General features: G+C 55.0%; 1 protein-coding gene across 1 annotated transcript; it reads left to right on the top strand.

The window, feature by feature from the left end:
- The first annotated feature begins 591 nt into the window (after nt 1–591).
- Nucleotides 592–20,231, top strand: LOC309873936 (casein kinase I). Its single transcript, XM_082751751.1, has 11 exons — nt 592–846; nt 4,714–4,801; nt 10,109–10,219; nt 10,387–10,535; nt 11,221–11,449; nt 17,164–17,334; nt 18,096–18,244; nt 18,760–18,952; nt 19,042–19,181; nt 19,519–19,584; nt 20,133–20,231. Exons 2-10 carry the CDS (start codon nt 4,726–4,728, stop codon nt 19,549–19,551), a joined length of 1,251 nt encoding a protein of 416 aa, XP_082607877.1. The 5' UTR covers nt 592–846; nt 4,714–4,725; the 3' UTR covers nt 19,552–19,584; nt 20,133–20,231.
- The last annotated feature ends 449 nt before the right edge of the window (nt 20,232–20,680 follow it).

Below are 20,680 nucleotides of genomic sequence, written 5' to 3'. Positions count from 1 at the left end.
GAAATTTCAATTCAGGAACCACAGCATCTGTGGGAAGGGGGAGAGGGCGAGGGGAAGGTGCTGGGGGCACCCGCTGAGGGGAGAGGAGCGAGCACCTTACTATTAGCTGAGGTTGGGAGGGGAAGGATGGCTAGTGGAAAGAGGAACGGGCAAAATATTTTGGGTTATGCTTATGGTGTGAAGGCTGAGCAGTGACACTTGGGCATGGGGGCTCCTGCTGGCAGCGGTGGTGGCCAAACCAACCCCGGTGGGGACATGGCGCCCACCCTCAGGGATGTCCCTGAGGACTCGGGGCCACCAACTCGACGACATTTTAACTCCCAGCCAAGCAGGCCGGGCGGTGTGAGGGAATTGGGCAACCTCCAGCCTCAGGGCTAAGGAGAAAGGAGAAAGCGGGGAGCCACCGAGGGGCAGCGTCCCCCATGTCCCTTCTCTGAGGGGACGGGGACTGAGGAGAGGGGGGGCAGAAGGAACGGCGGTTGCGCCTTTAACGGCGGGCGGGAGGAGGAGGAGAAGAAGGAGGAGGAGAAGAAGGGAGGAGGAGGAGGGCTGGGGCTGTGCTGGGTGACATCAGTGGGTTTGGCTCCGGGGCTCAATGGAAACTGGGTGAGCGCCGGGCTGCGCCGAGCACACGCCGGCTGGAGGGGACGGCGAAGCGGGCGGGGAGGCGGCAGGCAGCGCCTCGCCTCGCCTCGCTCAAGCTGAGCTGAGCTGAAGGAGGGACCGCAGCCGGGGCTAGGGCAGCCGCCAGCCCTCCCCAATCCTCCGTCATCCTCCCCTCCGCCGCCGCCGGGGCCCCTGACAGCCGGCGGAGCAGCAGCCCCACACGGCCCCCTTCCCGCCTGGGTGGGTATGGGGGGCGCCCGCCTCCATCTTGGGGCGCAAACCCCGGGGGAAAGGCGGCCCCTCCGGCTCTTTGTGTGAGGGAGGGAGGGGAAGGGAAGGGAAAGGGAAAAGGAGGGGCGGGGAGGGGAGGGAGGGCAGGGCCGGGCTGGGGGGCAGCGGGGACAAAAGCCCCTTTGTGGGGGTGCTGGGGGGGGGGCGCCCCCATTGCCCCCCCCCCCTCCTTGGGAAGGGGGGAGCTGGGTTTGGGGGGTCCCCGCTGCCACCCTATATAGGAAATGGGGAGGGTTTGGGGGTCCCCAAGTGGGGTCTTTGGGATGTGAGGCCCCCCCTACACCGCCTTTGTGCCGGGGGGGGGGAATGGGGTTTGGGGTTTTTTTGGGGGTAACGGGGGGCCGCGGCCGGCTGGTGTGTGTGGGGGGGTGCCGAGAAGTTGGTTCCCCTTTCACGGAGGGTGGCTGCTTTTATTAATTATTATTATAATTATAATTATTATTTTTTTGTTGTTGTTGTTGTCGTTGCCTACCCGGAAAAATAAAAGCCCCGGTACGGCCGGCTTTCGGAGTGTTTTGCCTGTAGGGGGTGGGGGTGGAAGGGGAAAGATTTATTTCATTTCACCCCCCCCCCCCCCCCATTTTCTTGTTTGTGGCTGTTTGTGCCTAAAATGTAGGCTCCGATGCTGGGGGGGCCGGTTTTTAATTTATTTTTTAATTATTATGATCATTTTCTGCCCCCCATCTTATCTGCTGCCGGATATCTGTCCTTTTCCGAAGTGTGAAAGGGGGGGGGGGGGGGGCTGTTTGATGTTTCCCCTTTCAATCAAAACGCGATTTTTTCCCCCATTTTTTTTCCTTTTTTTTTCCATTTTTTTTAAAGCCGGTTCAGATGATCGCCTCGCCAGCCTCTTCCTTTATTCCCTTCACACTGGCGCACACTCACACACAGACAAAAAAAAAAAAAAAAAAAAAAAAAAAGCCCTGCACAGCCTTTATGGGCAAAGCAACCCCCACTCTCCACACTTCCCCTTCGAGCCGGAGCGGTGCTGGGCTCGGCAGCCTCCATGATGCAGCTGCTGAGCTCGGCCGCCCCGATTGGCTTTTGGGGTGGTTTTTGGGGAGCCCAAATCCCCAGCACCTCGCTCCCCACCTCCTCAGGTGGGGCCGAGACAACTCTTCCCCTACAAAACGGCTGGCAGGGCCTTCGCCCGGCGTCGCCGCTGACACGCCGGTGTGCCGTGGGCTCCGTGCCGTGTTTATATAATGGCCTTTGTGCACGTACGTGGGTATTTGATATTATATAAAAGGGGATTGGTGCAAAATGGTGCGTGTGTGCGTGGACCGACACGGGTGGCTGCATAGTATTTTAGTATTTTCTTCCTTTTTTTTTCTTTTTTTTCCCCTTTCCGAGGCGGTGTAGTATGTTGTAGGTGTCTGGGTGATGTGGATATTACCGTATGCAAACGCTCCTGCGGAGCACACGCTGGCTTTTTTTTTTTTTTTTTTTTAAGGTTGTATGCGCCTTAATCCCGTATGGAAAACTAAATGGTTTAACTAAATGATTGCCCTGCAGCCCCTGGGAGCGCTGCCTCGGCTGGAGAGTTAAAGTCTGCTTGGGGAGGGGGGGGTGGATTTCCGAAATTTCCGCACCTATAAATAATACACGGAATGATATAATTTTAAAATATCAGAACGTGAGCCCTCGGCGCTACACCCCCGTCCTTCCCTTTGCAGTAGTAGACCTGGAGGTGAGGTAAGGGCAGGAGCTGTAGGGGCGAGCGCGTGGAGGGGGAGGGAGGCAGCCGGGGAACGCGGTGGCTGTTCGGGCTCCTGCAGCAGTTGGTGCTGGGGGGCGGCCGCCCCCCTCGCCACGAGTCCCCGCTGTCCCTATCGGGCCATCGAATCCCCTATCGGGCCGTCATCGCCGCCCAGGTTCACTTGTGTGCGTGCTGGGGGGGAGATAAGGCAGGGTGACAGCTGTGTGACTGTGATTTTTCACTCCATTATCCTGCTTCCCGCTTCCACCCCCTCACCCCGGAGCAGTTTTTTTTTTTTTTTTTTTTTTAGATTCCCCTCTGGAGCCTGTTGCTCAATCAGCTAGGAGGGCTGCTGCCCTGCTGTGCGAGAAACCCTTCTCAACCCAGCTGTCCCAAAAGGGTGGGACCGTCTTTAGGTTTAGGATTGTGGCGTTGCGGGACCAGTGTCACCGTGCCCCGGAGCGATGGGACCCCGCTGGGACCTGTCCCCAGCCCCGGCTTGGGTTGGAAACGCTCGGGGTGGCCACAAAGGACAGAGCCATCTTCATGGGGGTGGCGTGATGGGTTCCTGGGGACGCGGACCTTTGATCCCTGGTTGGCGTAGGAGGCCGAGCACCTCGGCCGTGCGTTAACGTGGTGATACGGAACAGCAGGCAGCGGATAAAAGCCCTGCCTGCCTGCTGCGCCCTCGCCCAGGTGTGCCTGCCGCCCGGTTCCCTTCCCAAGGCTCTGCCTACATTCCTCGGGACTAAGAAAGTCAGAAATAGCCACGGGGTTTTGTAGTCTTCAGAAATCCACATGCGTGAGTAAAGGCAAGGTGAGGGGACTCCGCCTCGCAGCGTGTTGCGGGTGGTTTCTGGTGGCAGAGCTCTGCTTTCAGGGTTCACAATGTCCCCTGAATGCCTTGATAGGATTATTTCCCCGGCCCTGCAGCTCGGCCGTTCCTCTTTCTGTAATCCCATCTCCTGGGGCAGGAGGAGCAGCTCCGGGTTTATGGTGTGCCCAGAATCCCATAGCTGGGATTATTTTTTTGTGTGTGTGTGTGTGTGTGCGCGTCTGGCAGAGCCAGCCCTCCCTCCCTCCTCTCCCTCGCTGATGCTTCCTTCCCAGCGGGCCGCGGCGAGGGAAAGTTCCTCTCACCTACTTGTGAAAAACATGAATCACTCCTCACCTTTCCTGTCCCTAACAGACTCCGTGTCTGCGTTTCGTACGCTAATAGCGTGGCATTGCATAAATCAGGAGCGCGGCAGGTTCCTCTAAAAGGAGCCGTGCTCGAAGCCTGGGGAAGAGCCACACTTCTTAGGGCAGGTTGGTGAAGCTGCTGGAGCAGAGGGTGGTCGCTTTAGGTTGAGGTCGGACGGGGAGCAAGTTCCTTCTACCTTAGTGGGTTTTCTCTGGCAGGTGAGGAGGCAGAGCCCGGGGAAGGTACAAAGGGAAGGGTCAAAGGGTTAGCTGATCCCCTCGGGCACCGGGATGGGGGAAGGCCCCGGCTGCTGAAAACAAGCACTTGGCTCACCTTGGGGGGGGGGGTAGCACAGGCGGGGAGGCTCAGATCCCATCAGCAGAGGTGCGAGGAGATAAGCAAATGGTGTTGTTGCTTCTCTGCGCCACGGCTCCTCCCTGGCCCCCGTGCCAGCCCCAGCCCAGGGGCGGCGGAGGTGCTTGCTGCTGGCAGTCTGTCTGTCTGTCTGTCTGTCTGCCTCTCGCAGCCCCTGGTTGCAGTGCTGCGGGGCCAGAGGGAGCTCCTGGTCACGGGACACAGCACCCTTTTTGGTGTTCCTGCTGCTAGAACTGACCCGGTGCCGGTTATTTTAGCTGGCTGTGAAGGGAGAGGGTGCTGGCGCCTTCCTAAAGGGATTTCCTGCCCCAAATCTGAACAAAATGGTGGGAAATGAGGTTCAATCTTTCTGCCTTCCCATGATGTTCTCAAAAGGGTCGCGTTCCTGCAGCACTTCCAGCTCCCACTGGACATCCACACCATCAGGGCAGTGGCTGCGTAGAAGGTGAAACATTTCGGGTGCTGGGCGAAGCAGCGAGGGCCCATTCTGGAGCCTTCCACGACTACCGAGTCAGCTCCTGGCTCTCCTCTGACCATTTTCTGCCCTTTTTTTCCGCAGCACGCCTGAGCCATGGAGCTTCGAGTGGGGAACAAGTACCGGCTGGGCAGAAAGATCGGCAGCGGTTCGTTCGGGGACATTTACCTAGGTGAGTGCGAGCCTCTGCGTCCTTCCTCCTGCCAGGTTGCTGTCTCTGGGTTGCGCCACTGTTTTTGTTCTGTTCGCCTGGTGGTGTTTTAGGTGCCGGGTAAGGTTGGAGGTGGTGGGGAAATTGGGAAAAAAAAAGCTTCAAGGAGTGCTTCCAGTTGCTGCTGGCCCTCTGATGGCACAGAAGGTGGGATGAACTCCGCCTTGCCTCACAGATACTGGAGACGGAGCGGTGTTGGGATCAGAATGATCTAGGTTTGGGCTACTGAGGGTGTATTTGTCATCCACCCTCCTCCAACTCTCACGCCTCCTTCTCCTGAGCTTGGGTGTGTGGGTATAAACTCTGTGGGTGGGTGGTGGGAAGGGAGGAGATGGCCTGGCCTTCGGGGTGAGACGAGTAAAGCGATGGGGAGGCTGATAGTGGAAGAGGTGGTCCAGCACCTGTGAGAGAGGCCTGAGCCGAGGAGATGGAAAACAGGTCGGAGAGGCTGGCCTGGTTAAAGCCCTGGGACCCAGATCTGATAGGTCTGTAGTGGGTGGGGTGGGATTTAGTGGGATTTAGAGTTACCAGCGGGAGTGACCTGAGCCGGGAGCTGCGTGGGGTCAGTGGACGGAGCCTGTGAAGCTCTGGGGTTTCCTGTTACCGCAGCACTTGGGGAGAGGTTCCTCCAAGGCAGCACGCTGACGTGTGGATGCGCTCCCTGATGATGTTAGTGGCTCAAACCGAGTGGGGCTGGAGTGGCGAGACTAGCCAGTAGCCCAAAAGCCACTGGTGAGAGCTGTGCTGGCCTCACCTCTTGTCCAGTTCCCACCATCACCCTGTAAGCTGTAGTCCCGCAGGCCAGCAGAACAATTGCCCTTTCCTCCTGGTGTCTGCACCCTTTGGGTACTCACAGCTGCTTATCATACGCTCCTGGGCCGTTTGTTGGCTCAGTTGAGTCCTGTTTTGCTTCCCACCACATCCACCGCCCCTCCCTGCTGCTGCTCTCTCAGTTTCTCCCAGTTCGTCCATCTGCTGAGGAGCTTGGAGCCTCCACGGCGTTTCAGGTGTGGCATTTCCAGCTCTGGGCCGAGGAGGGCCACCCTTGGGCGATGTGTAATGCCAGCTGAGACCGCTTTGGGTCTCCTGGCACCACTTTGGGAGACCCAAAGTGCAGAGCTGGCCCGAAATGTGCTGTCAGCTGTATTGTGCGAGGTCTCTTCCAGGTTCTGCAACATCTCCGTCCCTCCCCGAGCTCCCCTTCGGTGAATGCCTCTAGTTCAGGTTACTTCTCCCTGTTTTGTAAATCACCTTCTGTTTTCTACCTCTGGCTTCTATCGCCAGCTCTCTTTTTGCTTTATTATTCTCCCTTGATTGGTGTTGGCAGCTCCCCTTGACGAAGTATCCTGTGGGAATCATCAGTAACGGGCTTTGTTGCCACCTTTCTCCAGAGCACGAACAAAGGTGATAAATAATGGATAAGGGAGCCCGATTCCACCGGGTGCTGCCTTTTGCTTCTTTTTTTCAGCCCGTCAGTGCCTCAGGTGCCTGGGTAATGCCCAGGTGCTAGGGATGGACGGGGGGATGATTATTTTAGCCCAGACCCAGCCTTTTCCACTCATGCCAGGGCTCGAAGCCCCGCAGACCCCCTCTGACACAGGGTGGCTGGGTTCAGCCGCGTGGCTCGAGCGCGGTATCAAAGGCCTTGTGATGTTCCTTGAGGAGCAAGCCAGCCTGCTTGGAAGCAGCGACAGTGAGACTCGGCGGAGCCGGGGTGACTCCCCAGCCCCGAGGGCTCGGGCTGGCAGTCGGGAGGACTCCCGGCCTCCCTCTTTTGGGGTGGTGCTGCCTCAGGAGCCGAGGGGTGCCGCGTGCTCTGCTCCTCGGGCTTCCTGGCAGAAGGGAACCCGAATTTCCACGCGGGCACACGCACAAAGCGGGGAGTTGTCGCGCAGCTTAAGCTGGGGCTCAACCAACGTCCCCTGCCTTGGTGAGGGGATGGCGGCTGGATGGGGCTGCCCGCAGGCCTCGGCTAGGCCCCGTTGCCTCCAAAAAGCCTCGAGCAGGGCACCAAAACCCAGCTGGGAGCAGAGTCTCTTTGTCAGGGCGGCGCTGCCGGCCTCGTACAGATGGCCGGGGCTGGGGTCCACCCGGGGAGCCCTTGGGGTGAGCGCAGGGGGCGAGGAAGGAGGGAGCTGCAGACAAAGCATGCCGGGACAGCACAGCGCTGCCTTTGGACAGTTCCTGCTCGCAAGCTCCTCCTCGCTGGGAGGGGAGCTCGTTTCCTTTGTTTCCCGGCCTGTTAACTCTCTCTCACCCTCTCTGCCTTCTCCCATCTGCTGGCAGCCCTCCTTTCTTCCCTCTAGGAGCCGGGGCAGGCGCCCGTCGGCTGGCCCCCGCTGCGGGAGGAGGGTGGCGTTGGCCGCACCAGGCGGGCGGCCAGGCCTCTCTTAAAAGCAGATCCTGTTCAGCAGGTGACATCCCCTGTCCCCGGGGCCCCGCTGCAAACAGCTCGTGATGAATGAGTCGCTGCCGTGCGCGGCCCCCACAGCGGAGCGAGACCGGGGGCGGATGTTAGGAATTATCCCCGATCCTACAGCCGTCTCTCGGCTGGCTCGTCTGAAACCGGGGGGGTTTCAGAACGAGGAACTGTTGCTTTTGTGTTTGTGCCTTTAAAAAAAGATGGTGGTTAAGGCGGGGAACAAAGGGAATCCTCTCTGATCCTCCTGGTTGCTGGTAGTCGCTGTCTGAGTAGATCTCTAGCCCCCAAAAAATAAATGATAGAGGGAGCAAGCTGAAGGTATTAGGGGCGGGGGGCTGGCTGAAGGCCCGTGACCCCCTCAGCAAAGAACAGCCCCTTACCAGACATAATTCATCCTATTTTTGCTGTCCCAGGCCACGGGGGATTGTGCTTCCTCTCGGAGGCTGACACCTGCATCTGGGCTACTGAGAGCGTGGGGCTGGTGGCCACGCTGATCACTTGAGTGCCACCCTCGTGTTTTGTAGGATCTAAGCTCTCATAATGTTCGATGCCCCCCTTTTCCATTCCCACTTTACGTGCCCTCAGATCGCACCCCCACCTGCAGGCAGCCTTGTCAGCGGGTGCGTTGTCATCTTCCTAAACACGCGTTCGTCCTTCCACTCTTTGGCTTTTGGGGGTAAAAGGGTCGTTGAAAATGCTGCCAGAAGTCCACAAGAGTCATCGCTTCTCGTGTGGCAGCAGATGGACTGGGAGAGGGGATAAAAGCCCCCCAGGGGATGCACAAGGGAGCTGCTGCGGAGGATTTGGAGGAAAATCTTCACAAAGGCAGGGGGAAGAGAGATGGGAAGGAAATGCTCTTGTCTTTTTGGGTATCCTGGGTGTTTCCGTGCTGAACGAGGCCCTGGGGTTGAATGCCCATTTAGAAGGTACACAGCTAGTCCAGGGCCACGTCCTTGCTGTGATCTGAGCCCCTTTTACTGCTCTTCTTTCCCTGATCTTTGTAAGAAGGGTCCTGTGGTGGAGTGAAGGGAAAGAATGGGCTTGGTTTGCTGGCCAGCAGGTCTTTAAGTGGAAAATAGCAATCTTTTTTTTTCTGAAGTCACCCTTGGAAAAATAGCTCTAACTATTGGGGTGGTTTTTCCCCCTTCCCTTCAACTGGCTCTTGAGTAAAAACCCTTATTAAATCCATTCCACTGCTCCTCCTTCCCCTCCCTCCGAGCACCCTAAATAATTCCTCTCCCTCCTTGGTGTTTACAGCCTTCAAATATTTGCAGACTGTTGTCATGTCCCATTCTTCTTCCCCACCCTTCTTAGTTGTATCTCTTGTCTCTGTTACATATTTAGCTCTTTTAATCTTTCTTAGTAAATCAATCCCTCTAGGCCCTGATCGTTTTTGTTCCTCTCTTTCAAATTCCTCCCAGCTTGTCTGTCTCGACCTGACACTGTAGCATCTCGATGACGTCTTCTTGCTCGCAGGGAGCTCTTGGCTAACTCTTGTGTACAAGCAGCGCCCGAACCCTTCAGCACGAGATGGATCTCGTTTAGGATCCACTGGGAGAAGGGATTTAGTTGCACAAACTGTTCCCTTTTTTCTCTCTAGTCCCTGGTTCTGGAGGAAGTGTGTGAAAGAGGATGGAGAGAGATCCATCTGCAGCTGTCCTTGTGGGTTTCTTTAAGACTTTCAGAGTCTTAACGCAGGGGTCGGGAGGCATGAATTCACCACACCTACCAAAACTGGCTGTGGGTTATCTACAAAACACCAGCTCTGACTCCAGCTCACGCTCCCCACGCGTGTGCCGGAGCAGTTTGCTTTGGGAGAGTTCCCAAGCAGCTGGGAAGCAGAGCTGCCCTCTGAGCTGCCTTCGGGTGCAACTTCTAACAGTCCCTGATACGAGGAAGGGCTTGTTTGTGCGCGAGGCAGGCGCGGGAAGGGGGAGAGAGGAGCAAGGCTGGAGTGTCATTCCCGTGACCTGTGGCAGATCTTCATTCTTTCCATTTTAGGATGATGGGAAACATCTGGAATCCTCCCTGCTAATGCTAGAGAAGGATCAGCCTGTTCCTCCTCTGGCAGCGCGCGCTGGGACTAAAGTGCTGGCTTTCGTGGCTGGCAGCTCGCTTCTTTTTTAGAAGGAAGCACGCGGGGAGGTGCTTTTGTGTCACCACAAACCATCGAGCAATACCTTCAACAAAAGGCGTCCGAGTAGCTTAATTCAGTTCCGGGCTCAGTTTATTTCTTCACGCTTCTAATTTTGGATGCAGCAAATGTTTTTGTGTTGGCAAAAGATAAAGGTATTGTTAAAGCCCTCAGGAGAGGGAGAAGCTGGAGGTTGGGGAATTGTCTGTATCAAGCAGGTCAGGGCTGTAGGAAAAACCAGAGGGAATGTTAGCAATGTCTCCTCAACCCATTGGCACCGGAGGTAAGCAGTAATTTTTCTAGGGAAGATGCACTCCATATCCCTGCCTGGGGGCTGATTTGGGTTTAGGGGGCTGAGCGTATGCTCAGGGACAGCTAAAACTTGTCCTCGGTTTTGTTCCTGCTGGTGCAGGCTGTCCTCTCAAAGTCTGGCACTTGTTGAGACAACGAGGCGGTTTGTGTGTTGTAAAACTGTTGTTCTAGCCCAGCTGCAGGGGCAGAGCTGGCTCGCTAGTCATGTGCCTTCCTCTGGACGTCTCTCTGCACATGGTGGTGCTGGAAACTTGGTAGGAAGCGGCCGGGTCTCGTTTGTGTCGCAGAGAATAAATTTCAGGGCAAATCTCAAGGGTTGGGCACCTGCGAGGGCCTTGTTAAAATGGTTAACTTCAGTGGAAGCCTGCTCAATCTTCATCTTACCCTCGTCTCTGCGCAGGAGCCAACATTGCAACTGGTGAAGAGGTGGCCATCAAACTGGAATGTGTCAAAACCAAGCACCCCCAGCTCCACATCGAAAGCAAGTTCTACAAGATGATGCAAGGAGGAGGTGAGCTGGGGAGGAGAGGACGGGGCTGGGGGAGCGAGCGGTTGGGGGAGGGAATTATTCTGGAGGGCCTCAGAAAGAAAACGATTTGGTATCGCACAGAACCCGCTCGGCGGGGGCTGCAGCAGTTTGCCTCTGTTCTGGGGGCTTAATTTTTGTGTTTTCCCCAGTGGGCATCCCCTCCATTAAGTGGTGTGGAGCGGAGGGGGACTATAACGTGATGGTGATGGAGCTCTTGGGGCCGAGCCTGGAAGATCTCTTCAACTTCTGTTCCCGCAAATTTAGTCTCAAGACAGTTCTGCTCCTAGCAGACCAGATGGTGAGTTTCCTCTGAAGCATTTGTGCCTACTCTCCTTCTCCCTGCCTCTTTTATCTTTTTCCCTATCCACTGTGCTCGAGCAATGCCGTACCCCAGGCTTTTGCATTTAGCAGCAAGTGGCTGCCAGGTTTTTCTTCCTCGATGAAGCTGGAGGCCTGGAACCTAGGCACTGCTGACTTTTTATAATCTCTGCCCGTCCTTCCTTCCTCTTTTGCTCGCCCTCTGTTCGTGTTGCATGCGTAGATACTTTTACTGGCCTGATAAACAACTGCTATTGCTACCCACCCTGAGTAAACCGCACCTGCCCTGGGCTTAGGATCTTCAGCTCTTCTGGACCCTCTCCTTTCCCAGCCTGGCTTAGTTTGAAAGCTGACTGGTGGCAACCCTGAAGCTCAGAGTTTCAGTCCACGCAAAGACTCTCCAATCCCTTCCTTGTGCTGCTAACAGTGACCTCCCCAGGCTGAGGACTGTGCTGGTGTGCAGGGTCAAATTCCATCTCCAGATCCTCCAGGGGGTGGGAAGGGTTGTCTTTTCCTTGCCTGCCACCTCGGATATTCTCTGCAAAAGGGCCCCTTTGCCTGCTTTGACAGGGTATGGCATCTTTAGAATGGCTGCAGCTACGATGAGCTTTCTTTTCACTTCTCACTTTGTTTTATTTGATTTATTATTTTTTTTCCCCTTCCAGATTAGCCGTATCGAGTACATTCATTCCAAGAACTTCATCCACCGGGACGTGAAGCCAGACAATTTCCTTATGGGGCTTGGCAAAAAAGGCAACTTAGTCTACATCATTGATTTTGGCTTGGCCAAGAAATACCGAGACGCCCGGACCCACCAGCACATCCCTTACCGGGAAAACAAGAACCTGACCGGCACAGCCCGTTACGCCTCTATCAACACCCACCTGGGAATCGGTGAGCCTGCTGTTGCTTTCCACGGGACACACTTTTGTGTCTGGTGCCAGGGGGAGCAGCAAATGTTCTCCTGAAGGTTTCAAAGCCACCTCCAGGGTTTGAGTCGCTCGCAGCTGGGTCCTGCGCCCGGCTCTGCTGCTGCAGGTGGCGGGCAAAGAACTGAATCCTTGTGCCTGTGTTACCCCTCCTGCCTTCTGCGTCCTTCTGAGCTCCAGAGAGGATGAATTGCCTGCTGGTGTGTGTTTGTGCACTGCTTAGTAGTACAGCAGGGCCCTATTTCAAGCGGTGAGGCCGCGAGCCTCTTGAATTTACTGCCTCTAACTCTGCCTTGTGCCGTTTTAGATGTGTGAGGAGGCATTGGCAGACCCTAAGCCCTTAGGGATAGGTGCAGCTGAAAAACCTCGCTTGTCGACTGCATCGGCGATGAGTTTGTAGCTGTCAGAGCTGGAGGGGGCAGGCCCACCACCATGCGGTGAGGCTCCTCTCACCCACCGCTGAGGAGGGGGACAGCAACGTGTTGGAAACGCAGGAGCAGCTGAAACGAGGGGAGGCTTCCTTCGGCACAAACATCCAGGTTTTGTGATAATGAGGGCTGTTGGCTTTCGCAGGCCTTTAAGAGGCGTGGGCGTGCTGACAACACTCTCCCATTCACCTCAGAGAGAGAACACGAGGCAGCTCTGGGGAGCCAGGGCTCTGCTCTGATGATTTCAGGCTACTCCAGCGGTGATAAAGCTGGGCTGGATGTTCAGCCGGGTTTTATACCGCTGACAGGCTTTGTAGACACTGCACGGGGTAATCCACAGGGCACTTAAACCTCCTGAAGTCACCCAAGCTCTTGGCCTAGGAGTGAGCCCCGTAACCTGGTGGCTGTGAGGAGCAGAGGTGGAAACCTCTTGCAGTTTTTTTTTTCTCCTGTTCCCTGACTGGGTGCTTCTTTCTCTGTGACATCTTTGTCCCTGCCGTGAGGGTTTTGTATTTACCACGGGGTTCCTTCCGAACAGGCTGAGGTTGTTCTGCTACTGAGCAGCAGAAACACCAGAACTGCCCGGCCGGCAGATCGAGGGACGCAGCTCGGTTTGCATTCGGGAGAGCTTCTTCTGAAATGTGTAAGCTGGGAATTTGGGAATCACAGCAGAGAGCTCAGATATTTTGCACTAACAGCTTCTACAAGTTTTCATATCCTTGTATTCCTAGAGAAAGCTCTCGCTTCTCCCCTCTCGCAGATGTTTTCTCCAAAGCCTAGAGCCAACACTTGACCTGCGGAGCAAGCAGTTTCTCCCCGTCCTCCTTGCTTCCTACTCCGCAGTCCCAGACTGAAACTGCTTTATTTATACTGAAACAGGGACTGCTGTGTGCTGAGTGGACTGTGACCTCCTGCCTTCTTTCGTGTCGTAAAAATAGCTCTTGTGGTGCTCCCCGGGTCGGTCTCCTGTATTTTGGCGTGACCCGCTTATATATAAACCGGCTCTCCGCCGAATTCTCGGTCAAGATTTCCACAGCCATGGTAACTGCCACCAGGAGACATGCACAAAATAATTCTTCCTGCTATGTCTGCCGATCCCTTCTGCGTGTGCCTGCCCCGTCTGAACCGAGCGCGAGAGGCTGGCTGGCTGGGCGTGGGCGCGGCTTGGTTGTTCTTGAGCGGCTTTATTATTCACCCGACCCCTAACTTAGCCCTTTACTACTGCTGCTTGGCTCGTGGGTCAGGAGGGACAAACATCTGCGCCCTGAGCCGAGGGCAAATTGCAGCCGCCGTCAATCCGAGCGCCGCAGTCCCTTGCTCTCTCCGTGCCCTTTGCTTCTCAAACGCTGGGTGTGAGTTACCCGGTGCAGCAGGTCTCGGGCACGTTATCTCCACGCCGTGGCTCTGTCACCTCGCTGGGATTTCGGGGCAGCCGACCTGCCTGGAGGAGAGGGTTTGGGGTGGCAGGGTGGCAGCCGGAGTCCCTCTTTCGCGAGCCCCTAGCACGGGGTAAGTGGCAGACGTGTTTGTGAGTTAGCAGCATCGCCATGGGAACAGTCGCTCTGCATTTTTATTTTATTTTTTGTCTTTTCAGATACTAAATTCTCTGCCTTAACGTTGCGTTACCGTGGTTTAGGGGGAGAGGGAAGGAACCAGGTGCTGGGGTATCGGTGTGACGGGAATAGCAAATGAATAAACGCCTTTATTTGAATGTGCAAGCTAAGGGTTGGGCATTCCGATGTCTGGAGGAAACACATTCTTTTCCCAGTGACCGGGCAGGGGGGGGAAAAAAAGTAGGAGGCGAGATCGGGGAGGGCTTCCACAGCTGGAGACTCGCCGTTGGGGGAGGCAGCGGACTGTGCAGGCTTGGGTTCACGCATTCCAGTCAATTTTCACATGCTCTGGGGATGAGAGTCCCCTGCACCCTCTGGAGCTTGCGAAGTCTGAAATAGATGCCCAGGGGTGCCCGGGAGCCGCTGCTGGGGGAAGCCTGGTGGGCTCCGTCTGGGTAACAGGAGGCTGGGGGCGGGGGGGCGGCGCCTCCCCAAACCCGTCTCGAGGCCGGCACCGGCGTAGGCTGTGCTGATCACGAAGGTCTTCTGCTGACCCCGCTTTCTGCCACCCCGTTTCAGATCTCTGTGAGCTTTGAAAGGCCGTCACCACGCGGCGGGGAGAGAAAGAAAGGGGAAGCGTAGTCCCAGAATGTGCAGTGTCAGGTCTGAGTGCGTAATCAGGAAGGCATTGCTTGGGTAAGACTGCTCGTAGCCTGGCTGGCTCTAGAAAAGAGAGGTTTTTTTTTATTTAGGGAGTCCAGCATTGCTTGGGGTGGGAGGGAAGCACCATGCAGGGGGACCAGGAGGTGCTTTGAAACCATTTTTGGCACGAACCTGGCATCCGAGGCAAGCAGTCCTCCTTCTCTCGTCTTTGCCCAAGCGTGTCTCCAGCAGGTAGCTCACCTTCCTGCCGCTCACCCCTGCCGCAGCTCCCGCTGAGGACCCGGTGGTACAAAAGGAGCTACGGCGTGGGCTGGGATCTCCCTGGGAGTGGGAAGAAGCTGGCACCGCATCTCCGCGCCGCTCCTGAGCACAGGGGGGGGGGGGGGGTGTTGGATTTGAGAGGCTGTGCTGGGCTGTGTGGGAGGCCAGCCTCGTGTTTTGCGTTGGAAGGGTGTTTGAGTGAGGAGCAGCGTCTTGGAGAAGCAGCAGCTCCCCGTCTGTTGTACGAGAGCTGAGAAACCGAGCTGAAACGGAGAGAGGAAGTGTGAGGTGGCGTTGCAGGTTGGGCGCAGGTCACGGCTGTAAGCCTGCCCCTGAACCGGCTCGCTCTGCGCAGGCGCTCACCTCACTCGTGTTTCTTTTTCTCTTCTCGAGCCGTAGGGTGAGATTTTGGCCTGCTTCTTTGCAAGTTGGTCAACGATTGTCGAGCTTCTGAAATTGGGAAGTAGTGATGTTAGATAACACTTCTCTGGTTCACTAAGGTGACGTTTTTTTTTCCCAACTCCAACTTATTACTCCCTTTTTGGCTGTCTGATGTTACCTACACTTCCGTGGCTGTTGGTACACAAGGTCAGGCAAAATAACTAAATAAAAATGGAGATAGCTTAAGAATGCGTGCCTCTGAAAACTAAATAGAGAAACGGGATTTAGGAACTCCTTCTTCACCATCACCCAACATTTTAACTGAGGGTCTTGCAGCTGGGGCTGCAGGTGAAAGGAACCTACAGTGTTTGAGGTCTGTACCAGAATTCAGGTAGCGTGACAGCCGTGACCCATGTTGGTGCTCCGGGCTCCTCACAGACTTTGAATCTCTCTGAAATTGTTTTAAGTGCCTGCAGTAAGGCCTTGCAGCATCCCCCACCAAACTGGGTCTTCTGAACCCTCTGCCCAGTAGGCTTCCCTGGTTCCTGCCCCGTCTATCCCTACTCTAAGGGCTACCCCCACGCTCCAGACAGGGAATCAACAATTACAGGCTGTCAGAGCTGCACTGTGGAGAAATTGAAGGCTGGCAAATTGCAGAATCCGGGTTGCCCTCACCACCTGTGCTTTCAGGCCCCGGATGTGTGTTGGGGCTCCATTTCCACAGGCTTCCCGTCTCTGTCAGGACGGAGGTTGTTATCAACCACGGTGCAGTTTAATTTATTTGATACGTGAGGTGTGTAATCGCAGCCCTCTGAGGGCATGTGCAGCCCAGCCTTCAGCCAAATGCAAAACGGTGCCTTGCTTTTCCCTGCTTCCCCCCCAGCGTCTGACAGCCAGCCCTGTGGTTATCTTTGGCAGCAGCCTGATGAGATTAGGAAGCATTAGCCCCTCTAAAGTGGGCAACTTGCAGTGGTGCAGCCATTCCTGCGCGCCCTGAGTAAGACAGTTTGGGGATCAGTGGGGCTTCCTTCTCCTCCACTTGGCCATGAGGTTTTTATGCTGTTTCATGCACTTTGAACCTCCTTTTCTTCTGCAGCCTTCAGAAAAGTGGCTCAGGTAGGCTGGCAGAGCGAGGGGTGCCAGGAACACTGCACTGGCCTTCGGATGGGGCAGGTGGCAGCGTGTAGCTGACACCGAACCCACAGATTAATATGGAGTCTGCAGCAGCTTTTGGGACGTGGCACTGAATCCGGCAAGACGTGCTGCGGTAGTAGGCGAATGTCCTGGATGAACCTCTTCAGCCTTTCTTCTTCCCCTGTGTTCTCCATCGAGCCGTGTTTTGCATCTTACCTGTTTAAGTTGTTCTCCAGAAGATGCAAAACACTTCCTCCAAAGTGGTTTGTATTTGGGAGGGAAGTAGGGCGACAGGGGCCAGAGCTTCTCGGGAAGGCGTGTAGATGAATTCGTACGTACGCTGGGGGAGCTGAGGGAAGTGTCACAAGTTAACCTGGCCAAGTTGCTGAGCTTCTCTGTCAACTGCATCTTGAGCAAACTTGTAACTTAAAATGGCTTGGCCATGACAAAAAAAAAGCAGTTCAATGTGAAATATTTTTGCTTGGGAAACAAAGTTTTGTGTTTTATAAATACATATCTAAAAGCAGACCTTTATAATGACCTATTCAGGACAGTCCTTGCCCTGAGTAGGGTTGTCAGTGGTGCCAGTTACACGGTCATTCCCATTTGGAGGGGAACCTTTTTGTTCAAAGTGTGCCTTTTTTTCCTCTTCCTCTTGAAAAATGCCACCGATCCGTCTCTGCACAGTATTACCTAACAATACTACCTGCTGGGCTTCTCTAAATTATGAGCACAGTTGTTTATCTCGAGAAGGGGTCACTAGTTCCTTGGTTTTGCCCTGTCTAAAGGGTATCAGCAGATAAGCTGGATGTGTTTGAAAGGGCAGTCTGGGGCTTGCCTCTGTGAGCTTTGTCTCTCCGTGACAGTCTCTGCCATGACTAATCCCCGGGTTAGGTCTTGTCCTGGGTGTGGAGGAGCGTAAGTGCCCTTCCTCTGTGACGGGGCAGAGGAAGCAGGCAGAGCTGCTGCAGCGCTTCTTGATGTTGGATTCTCGTGGGAATTAAGGCCTCTCCGCGGGAGGAAGGAGGCAGTCAGAGTAATTACCCCTTTCGGAGCGGCTTGTGCTGTAGCTGCAGTATGAACAGCCCTGTAGGAATTTGTACTGGAATTTCTTCTGCCGGTTTGTCTGTCCCTACAGACCCAACAAAGAAGAGCGAGATGCTGTTTCTTTGCTTCTGTGTTCACCTCCAAACCTGTGTGATTGCCGAAGCAGTTCTGGTTGCCACTCACTCCTTGCCCCGTGTAACTTCTTCCCGCAGAACAAAGCCGTCGCGATGACCTGGAGAGCCTGGGCTACGTGCTCATGTATTTCAACCTGGGCTCGCTGCCCTGGCAGGGCCTCAAGGCTGCCACCAAGCGCCAAAAGTACGAGAGGATCAGCGAGAAGAAGATGTCAACGCCCATTGAGGTGCTCTGCAAAGGGTACCCTTGTAAGTGCTCTGATCTCGGTGGCTGTCTTGTGTGGTGCATGGCTTGCTTCTGCTGCTGACACTCCCTGCAGCCTCGGGTGCTGAGGGGCACGGCCCGGTAAGCCCAGCCCCAGATGTGCTGCTGACACCAGTGAGGAGAAGCAAAAGAGACCCGTGATGATACATTTCTGGTTCAGACATCAGAAATTTAGGAGTTTTAGCGGACAGATGGGCCTTGTTTTAGTAAGGGCATGAAGCTGCTGGGGAGGATCTTTGAGAAACTCAGAAGCAATCTGGAAAGGGGACGTGCAGTGAGGTGAGAAGGTGTGCAGATGACCCCGAATTATCCTGGATGATAGGGATTAGGGCCGACCACGATGAATCCCAGAAATAACCAGGCAGCGGGGCGGCAAATGCAATCCTTTGTGGACAAATGTGGAGCCCTGTATGCGGGGGGAGGGTAGAAGTCCTCGTGGCACGTATGAAGCAGTAGGCTCTGAGGTGACAGGTGCTGCTCGACAGGGAGCTGTTTGAGCTACAATAAATGCTTCTGTGAAAGCATCAGCTTCGCGCTCAGTGGCTACTGAGGAAGGTCAGTCAGGTGCCCACCAAATAAATCTGGCTCCTGCCAGCCTCAAAACAGAATGATACGGTTCTTCACGCAGCTGTGGAGCTCCTTCCTTTCCAGAAGATGCAGCTGCCTACTTCTGGCCACTGGACTAAGGAGGAGCTCTGGGGGAACAAACGGTGCCTAACAAGCAACTGTTCTCTGCTCTCCCCAGCTGAGTTCTCAACATACCTCAACTTCTGCCGCTCGCTGAGGTTTGATGACAAACCCGACTACTCCTACCTGCGGCAGCTCTTCCGCAACCTCTTCCACCGCCAGGGCTTCTCCTACGACTACGTCTTTGACTGGAACATGCTTAAATTTGTGAGTGTGTGTGTGTGTGGGGAGAGGACGGGAGGAGCACGGGTTGGTTTGTGGCGTGGAGATGGGGGAGGGAAGTCAGGAACCGCCTGTCATTTGCACTTAAGCCTAGTGAGCAACTTGAGAAAGGGGACCAGGTAGTGTAAAAAGAGGTAGAGCTGTTCTGTGGTGCTGAGGGGTACAGCTGCTGTTCTGTCAGTGTGTCTGATGCAGCGTGTGCATCAACAGATCGATCTCACGCTGTACGTAGGTAGGAGTAACCTTTTAGGGGAGAACTACAGCTGGAGATGGGACAGAAGTAGATTGTGATGACAGCTCTAGTACCACGTGCGTGCTTTCTTCCCCATTTCTCCGTGGAAGGGAATGAAGCCCCTCTGGGTGGAGTAAAAGATGGTGGGGTGAGCTTGTTTTGGGGATGAAGCTCTCCTTTCTTGTGGTCAAGTACCCTGAATCTTCTGTCTGCTGCTGTCTCCCCTGCCTGACTGCCACGTTTTGGGTTTTCCCTCTTTCTGCCCCAGGGAGCAGCCCGAAACCCCGAAGACATGGATCGGGAGCGGCGAGAGCACGAGCGAGAAGAGAGGATGGGGCAGCTGCGGGGGTCAGCCACGCGAGCACTGGCCCCTGGCCCACCCGCCGGAGCCACTGCCAACCGTCTCCGCAATGTCACAGAGCCCATGGCCTCCACCCCCACCTCCCGAATCCAGCAGTCTGGTGAGTGGGATGGGGGAGCTGCCCCCGTTTATCGACCGGATGCTGGAGCCAGGCTGACGTCGTCGTCTCGCGGTTCTCTGCCCCAACAGGAAACACGTCCCCCAGAGCAATCTCCAGAGTGGACAGGGAGAGGAAGGTCAGCATGAGGTTACACCGAGGAGCTCCCGCCAACGTCTCCTCATCCGACCTCACAGGGCGGCAAGAAGTGTCACGGATTTCAGCGTCACAGGTGAGCCCCCGCTGTGACGTACGCGGCCTTGGCCTGGGTGCTCCACAAAGAGCGAGGGCCCTGCAGGCGTTTTTTGCTCGATTTGCTGGAGCTGATGTGAGTCGTGCCGGGAGTTCAGTCGTGTGTTTTCTGCAGGCCATGCTCAGTGCGGTGTTAGCTCTGCTTTGCTCAGAGCGAGCCTTCGCCTGGTTGTCTTCCAGACCACAGTGGTTTGGAGAAGTGAAACATCCCTTGGGAGGGATGATATCCTGAGAGAGGAGCTCAAGCTCTCTGTTTTTGTGTCCTTCTTGCCTTTTTCTTCCTCCATCCCTTCCATGTTCTTTCTCTTCTTTTGCAGACGAGTGTGCCATTTGATCACCTTGGGAAGTGAGGAGCAATTGCCACTGGACCAGTGTTTGCTTAGGTGAGCCTGTCCTCACAACCTGGGATCCCACAAGGAGGGAATTGCTGCCACTAGGGATTAGGTTAAAGCCTTGAAGTTACTGGGGGGGACTGGGGCCATTTCCTTTCCCCTTCACCTTACCGTAATTTAATGAATCAAATTAAAATGAGATGTTTTTTTGGCTTCGGAAGGATGTGTAAGGTTTGCTGCCAAAGCCTCGGGGATGAATTATCTTGGGCGTAAAAGCAGCTTCCATTTCTCCTGGAGGGTAGGGAGGGTGGAGAAGGTGCTGGGCTGGGGAGCCATTTTGTTAGTTCCTAATGAATGCTTTTCTGGCAGCGTGATGGTGGTGGGGAGGAGGGTGCTGAGCATGGATTAAGGGTGTGAAACTTTGCCCAGCAAGAGAGCATCTCTTCTGACTGGACAGGGTAACTCTGAGGGGTGGCCGGGCTGTGGAAGATGATTTGGTTTGTTATGCTCCAGTTGGTATTGGAATTGCTGGGAAGAGCCTTTTCTCCTAACTCTGTCTTCCTTTTTTTTTCTCTTTTTTTTTTTTTTAATCTCTCTAGTGTCTTCACTGTATTTTTCTTTTAAAAAACAAAAAATCCAAAAAAAAAAAAACAAACAAAAAAGTAAAAAAAAAAAAATCATTCAAAAAAAAAAAACAACACAAGAAACGAACGATTTTTTTTCTTTTTGCCAACGACGAGGAGTCAAGCTGTGCCCCCGTGCTGGCGCGAGCCGTTTCCGAGAGGGCCGCCTGCGAGCACCTCCGAGGAGCTGACGACGCGGGAGCCGTGCAGAAACACCTCCGCTGCCCCCCCGGGCCATACCGTTGCCTACCCCGTACCCTCTCCTGATGATCTGCTCCTGGTTTTCTTTTTTTTTTTTTTCCCCCTCTCCCCTTTGGGTATCTTCTGCTTCATTTTTTTTTTTTTTTTTTATCATTTTCAAGTCATATGGTTTCTAGCCATATACGTTTTAACTTTGCTCTCCTTTTTCTCTGAGGGCAGGGGGCGAGGGGCTTTGTTTGCTCTTCTTGTTTTGTTCTCTTCAGGCACCTGGTGGGCTGGGAGGGAATCAGATCCCAGCCACGCTGGTTGGCAGAAATCTGATT

This window comes from Aythya marila (genome assembly GCF_965140915.1).
Source record: "Aythya marila genome assembly, chromosome: 1".
NCBI classification, from domain to species: Eukaryota; Metazoa; Chordata; class Aves; order Anseriformes; family Anatidae; genus Aythya; species Aythya marila.
The sequence above is the reverse complement of the archived record's forward strand: the minus strand, read 5'-3'. Positions and strand labels throughout refer to the sequence as shown.

What these genes read in the sequence shown, in the direction of transcription:
- LOC309873936 (XM_082751751.1), top strand. Translation starts at nt 4,726, where the DNA reads ATGGAGCTTCGAGTGGGGAACAAGTACCGGCTGGGCAGAAAGATCGGC. An exon ending in CAAGATGATGCAAGGAGGAG is followed by an intron (nt 10,220 to 10,386) that starts GTGAGCTGGGGA and finishes TGTTTTCCCCAG; the next exon opens with TGGGCATCCCCTCCATTAAG. An exon ending in CAACACCCACCTGGGAATCG is followed by an intron (nt 11,450 to 17,163) that starts GTGAGCCTGCTG and finishes TTCTTCCCGCAG; the next exon opens with AACAAAGCCGTCGCGATGAC.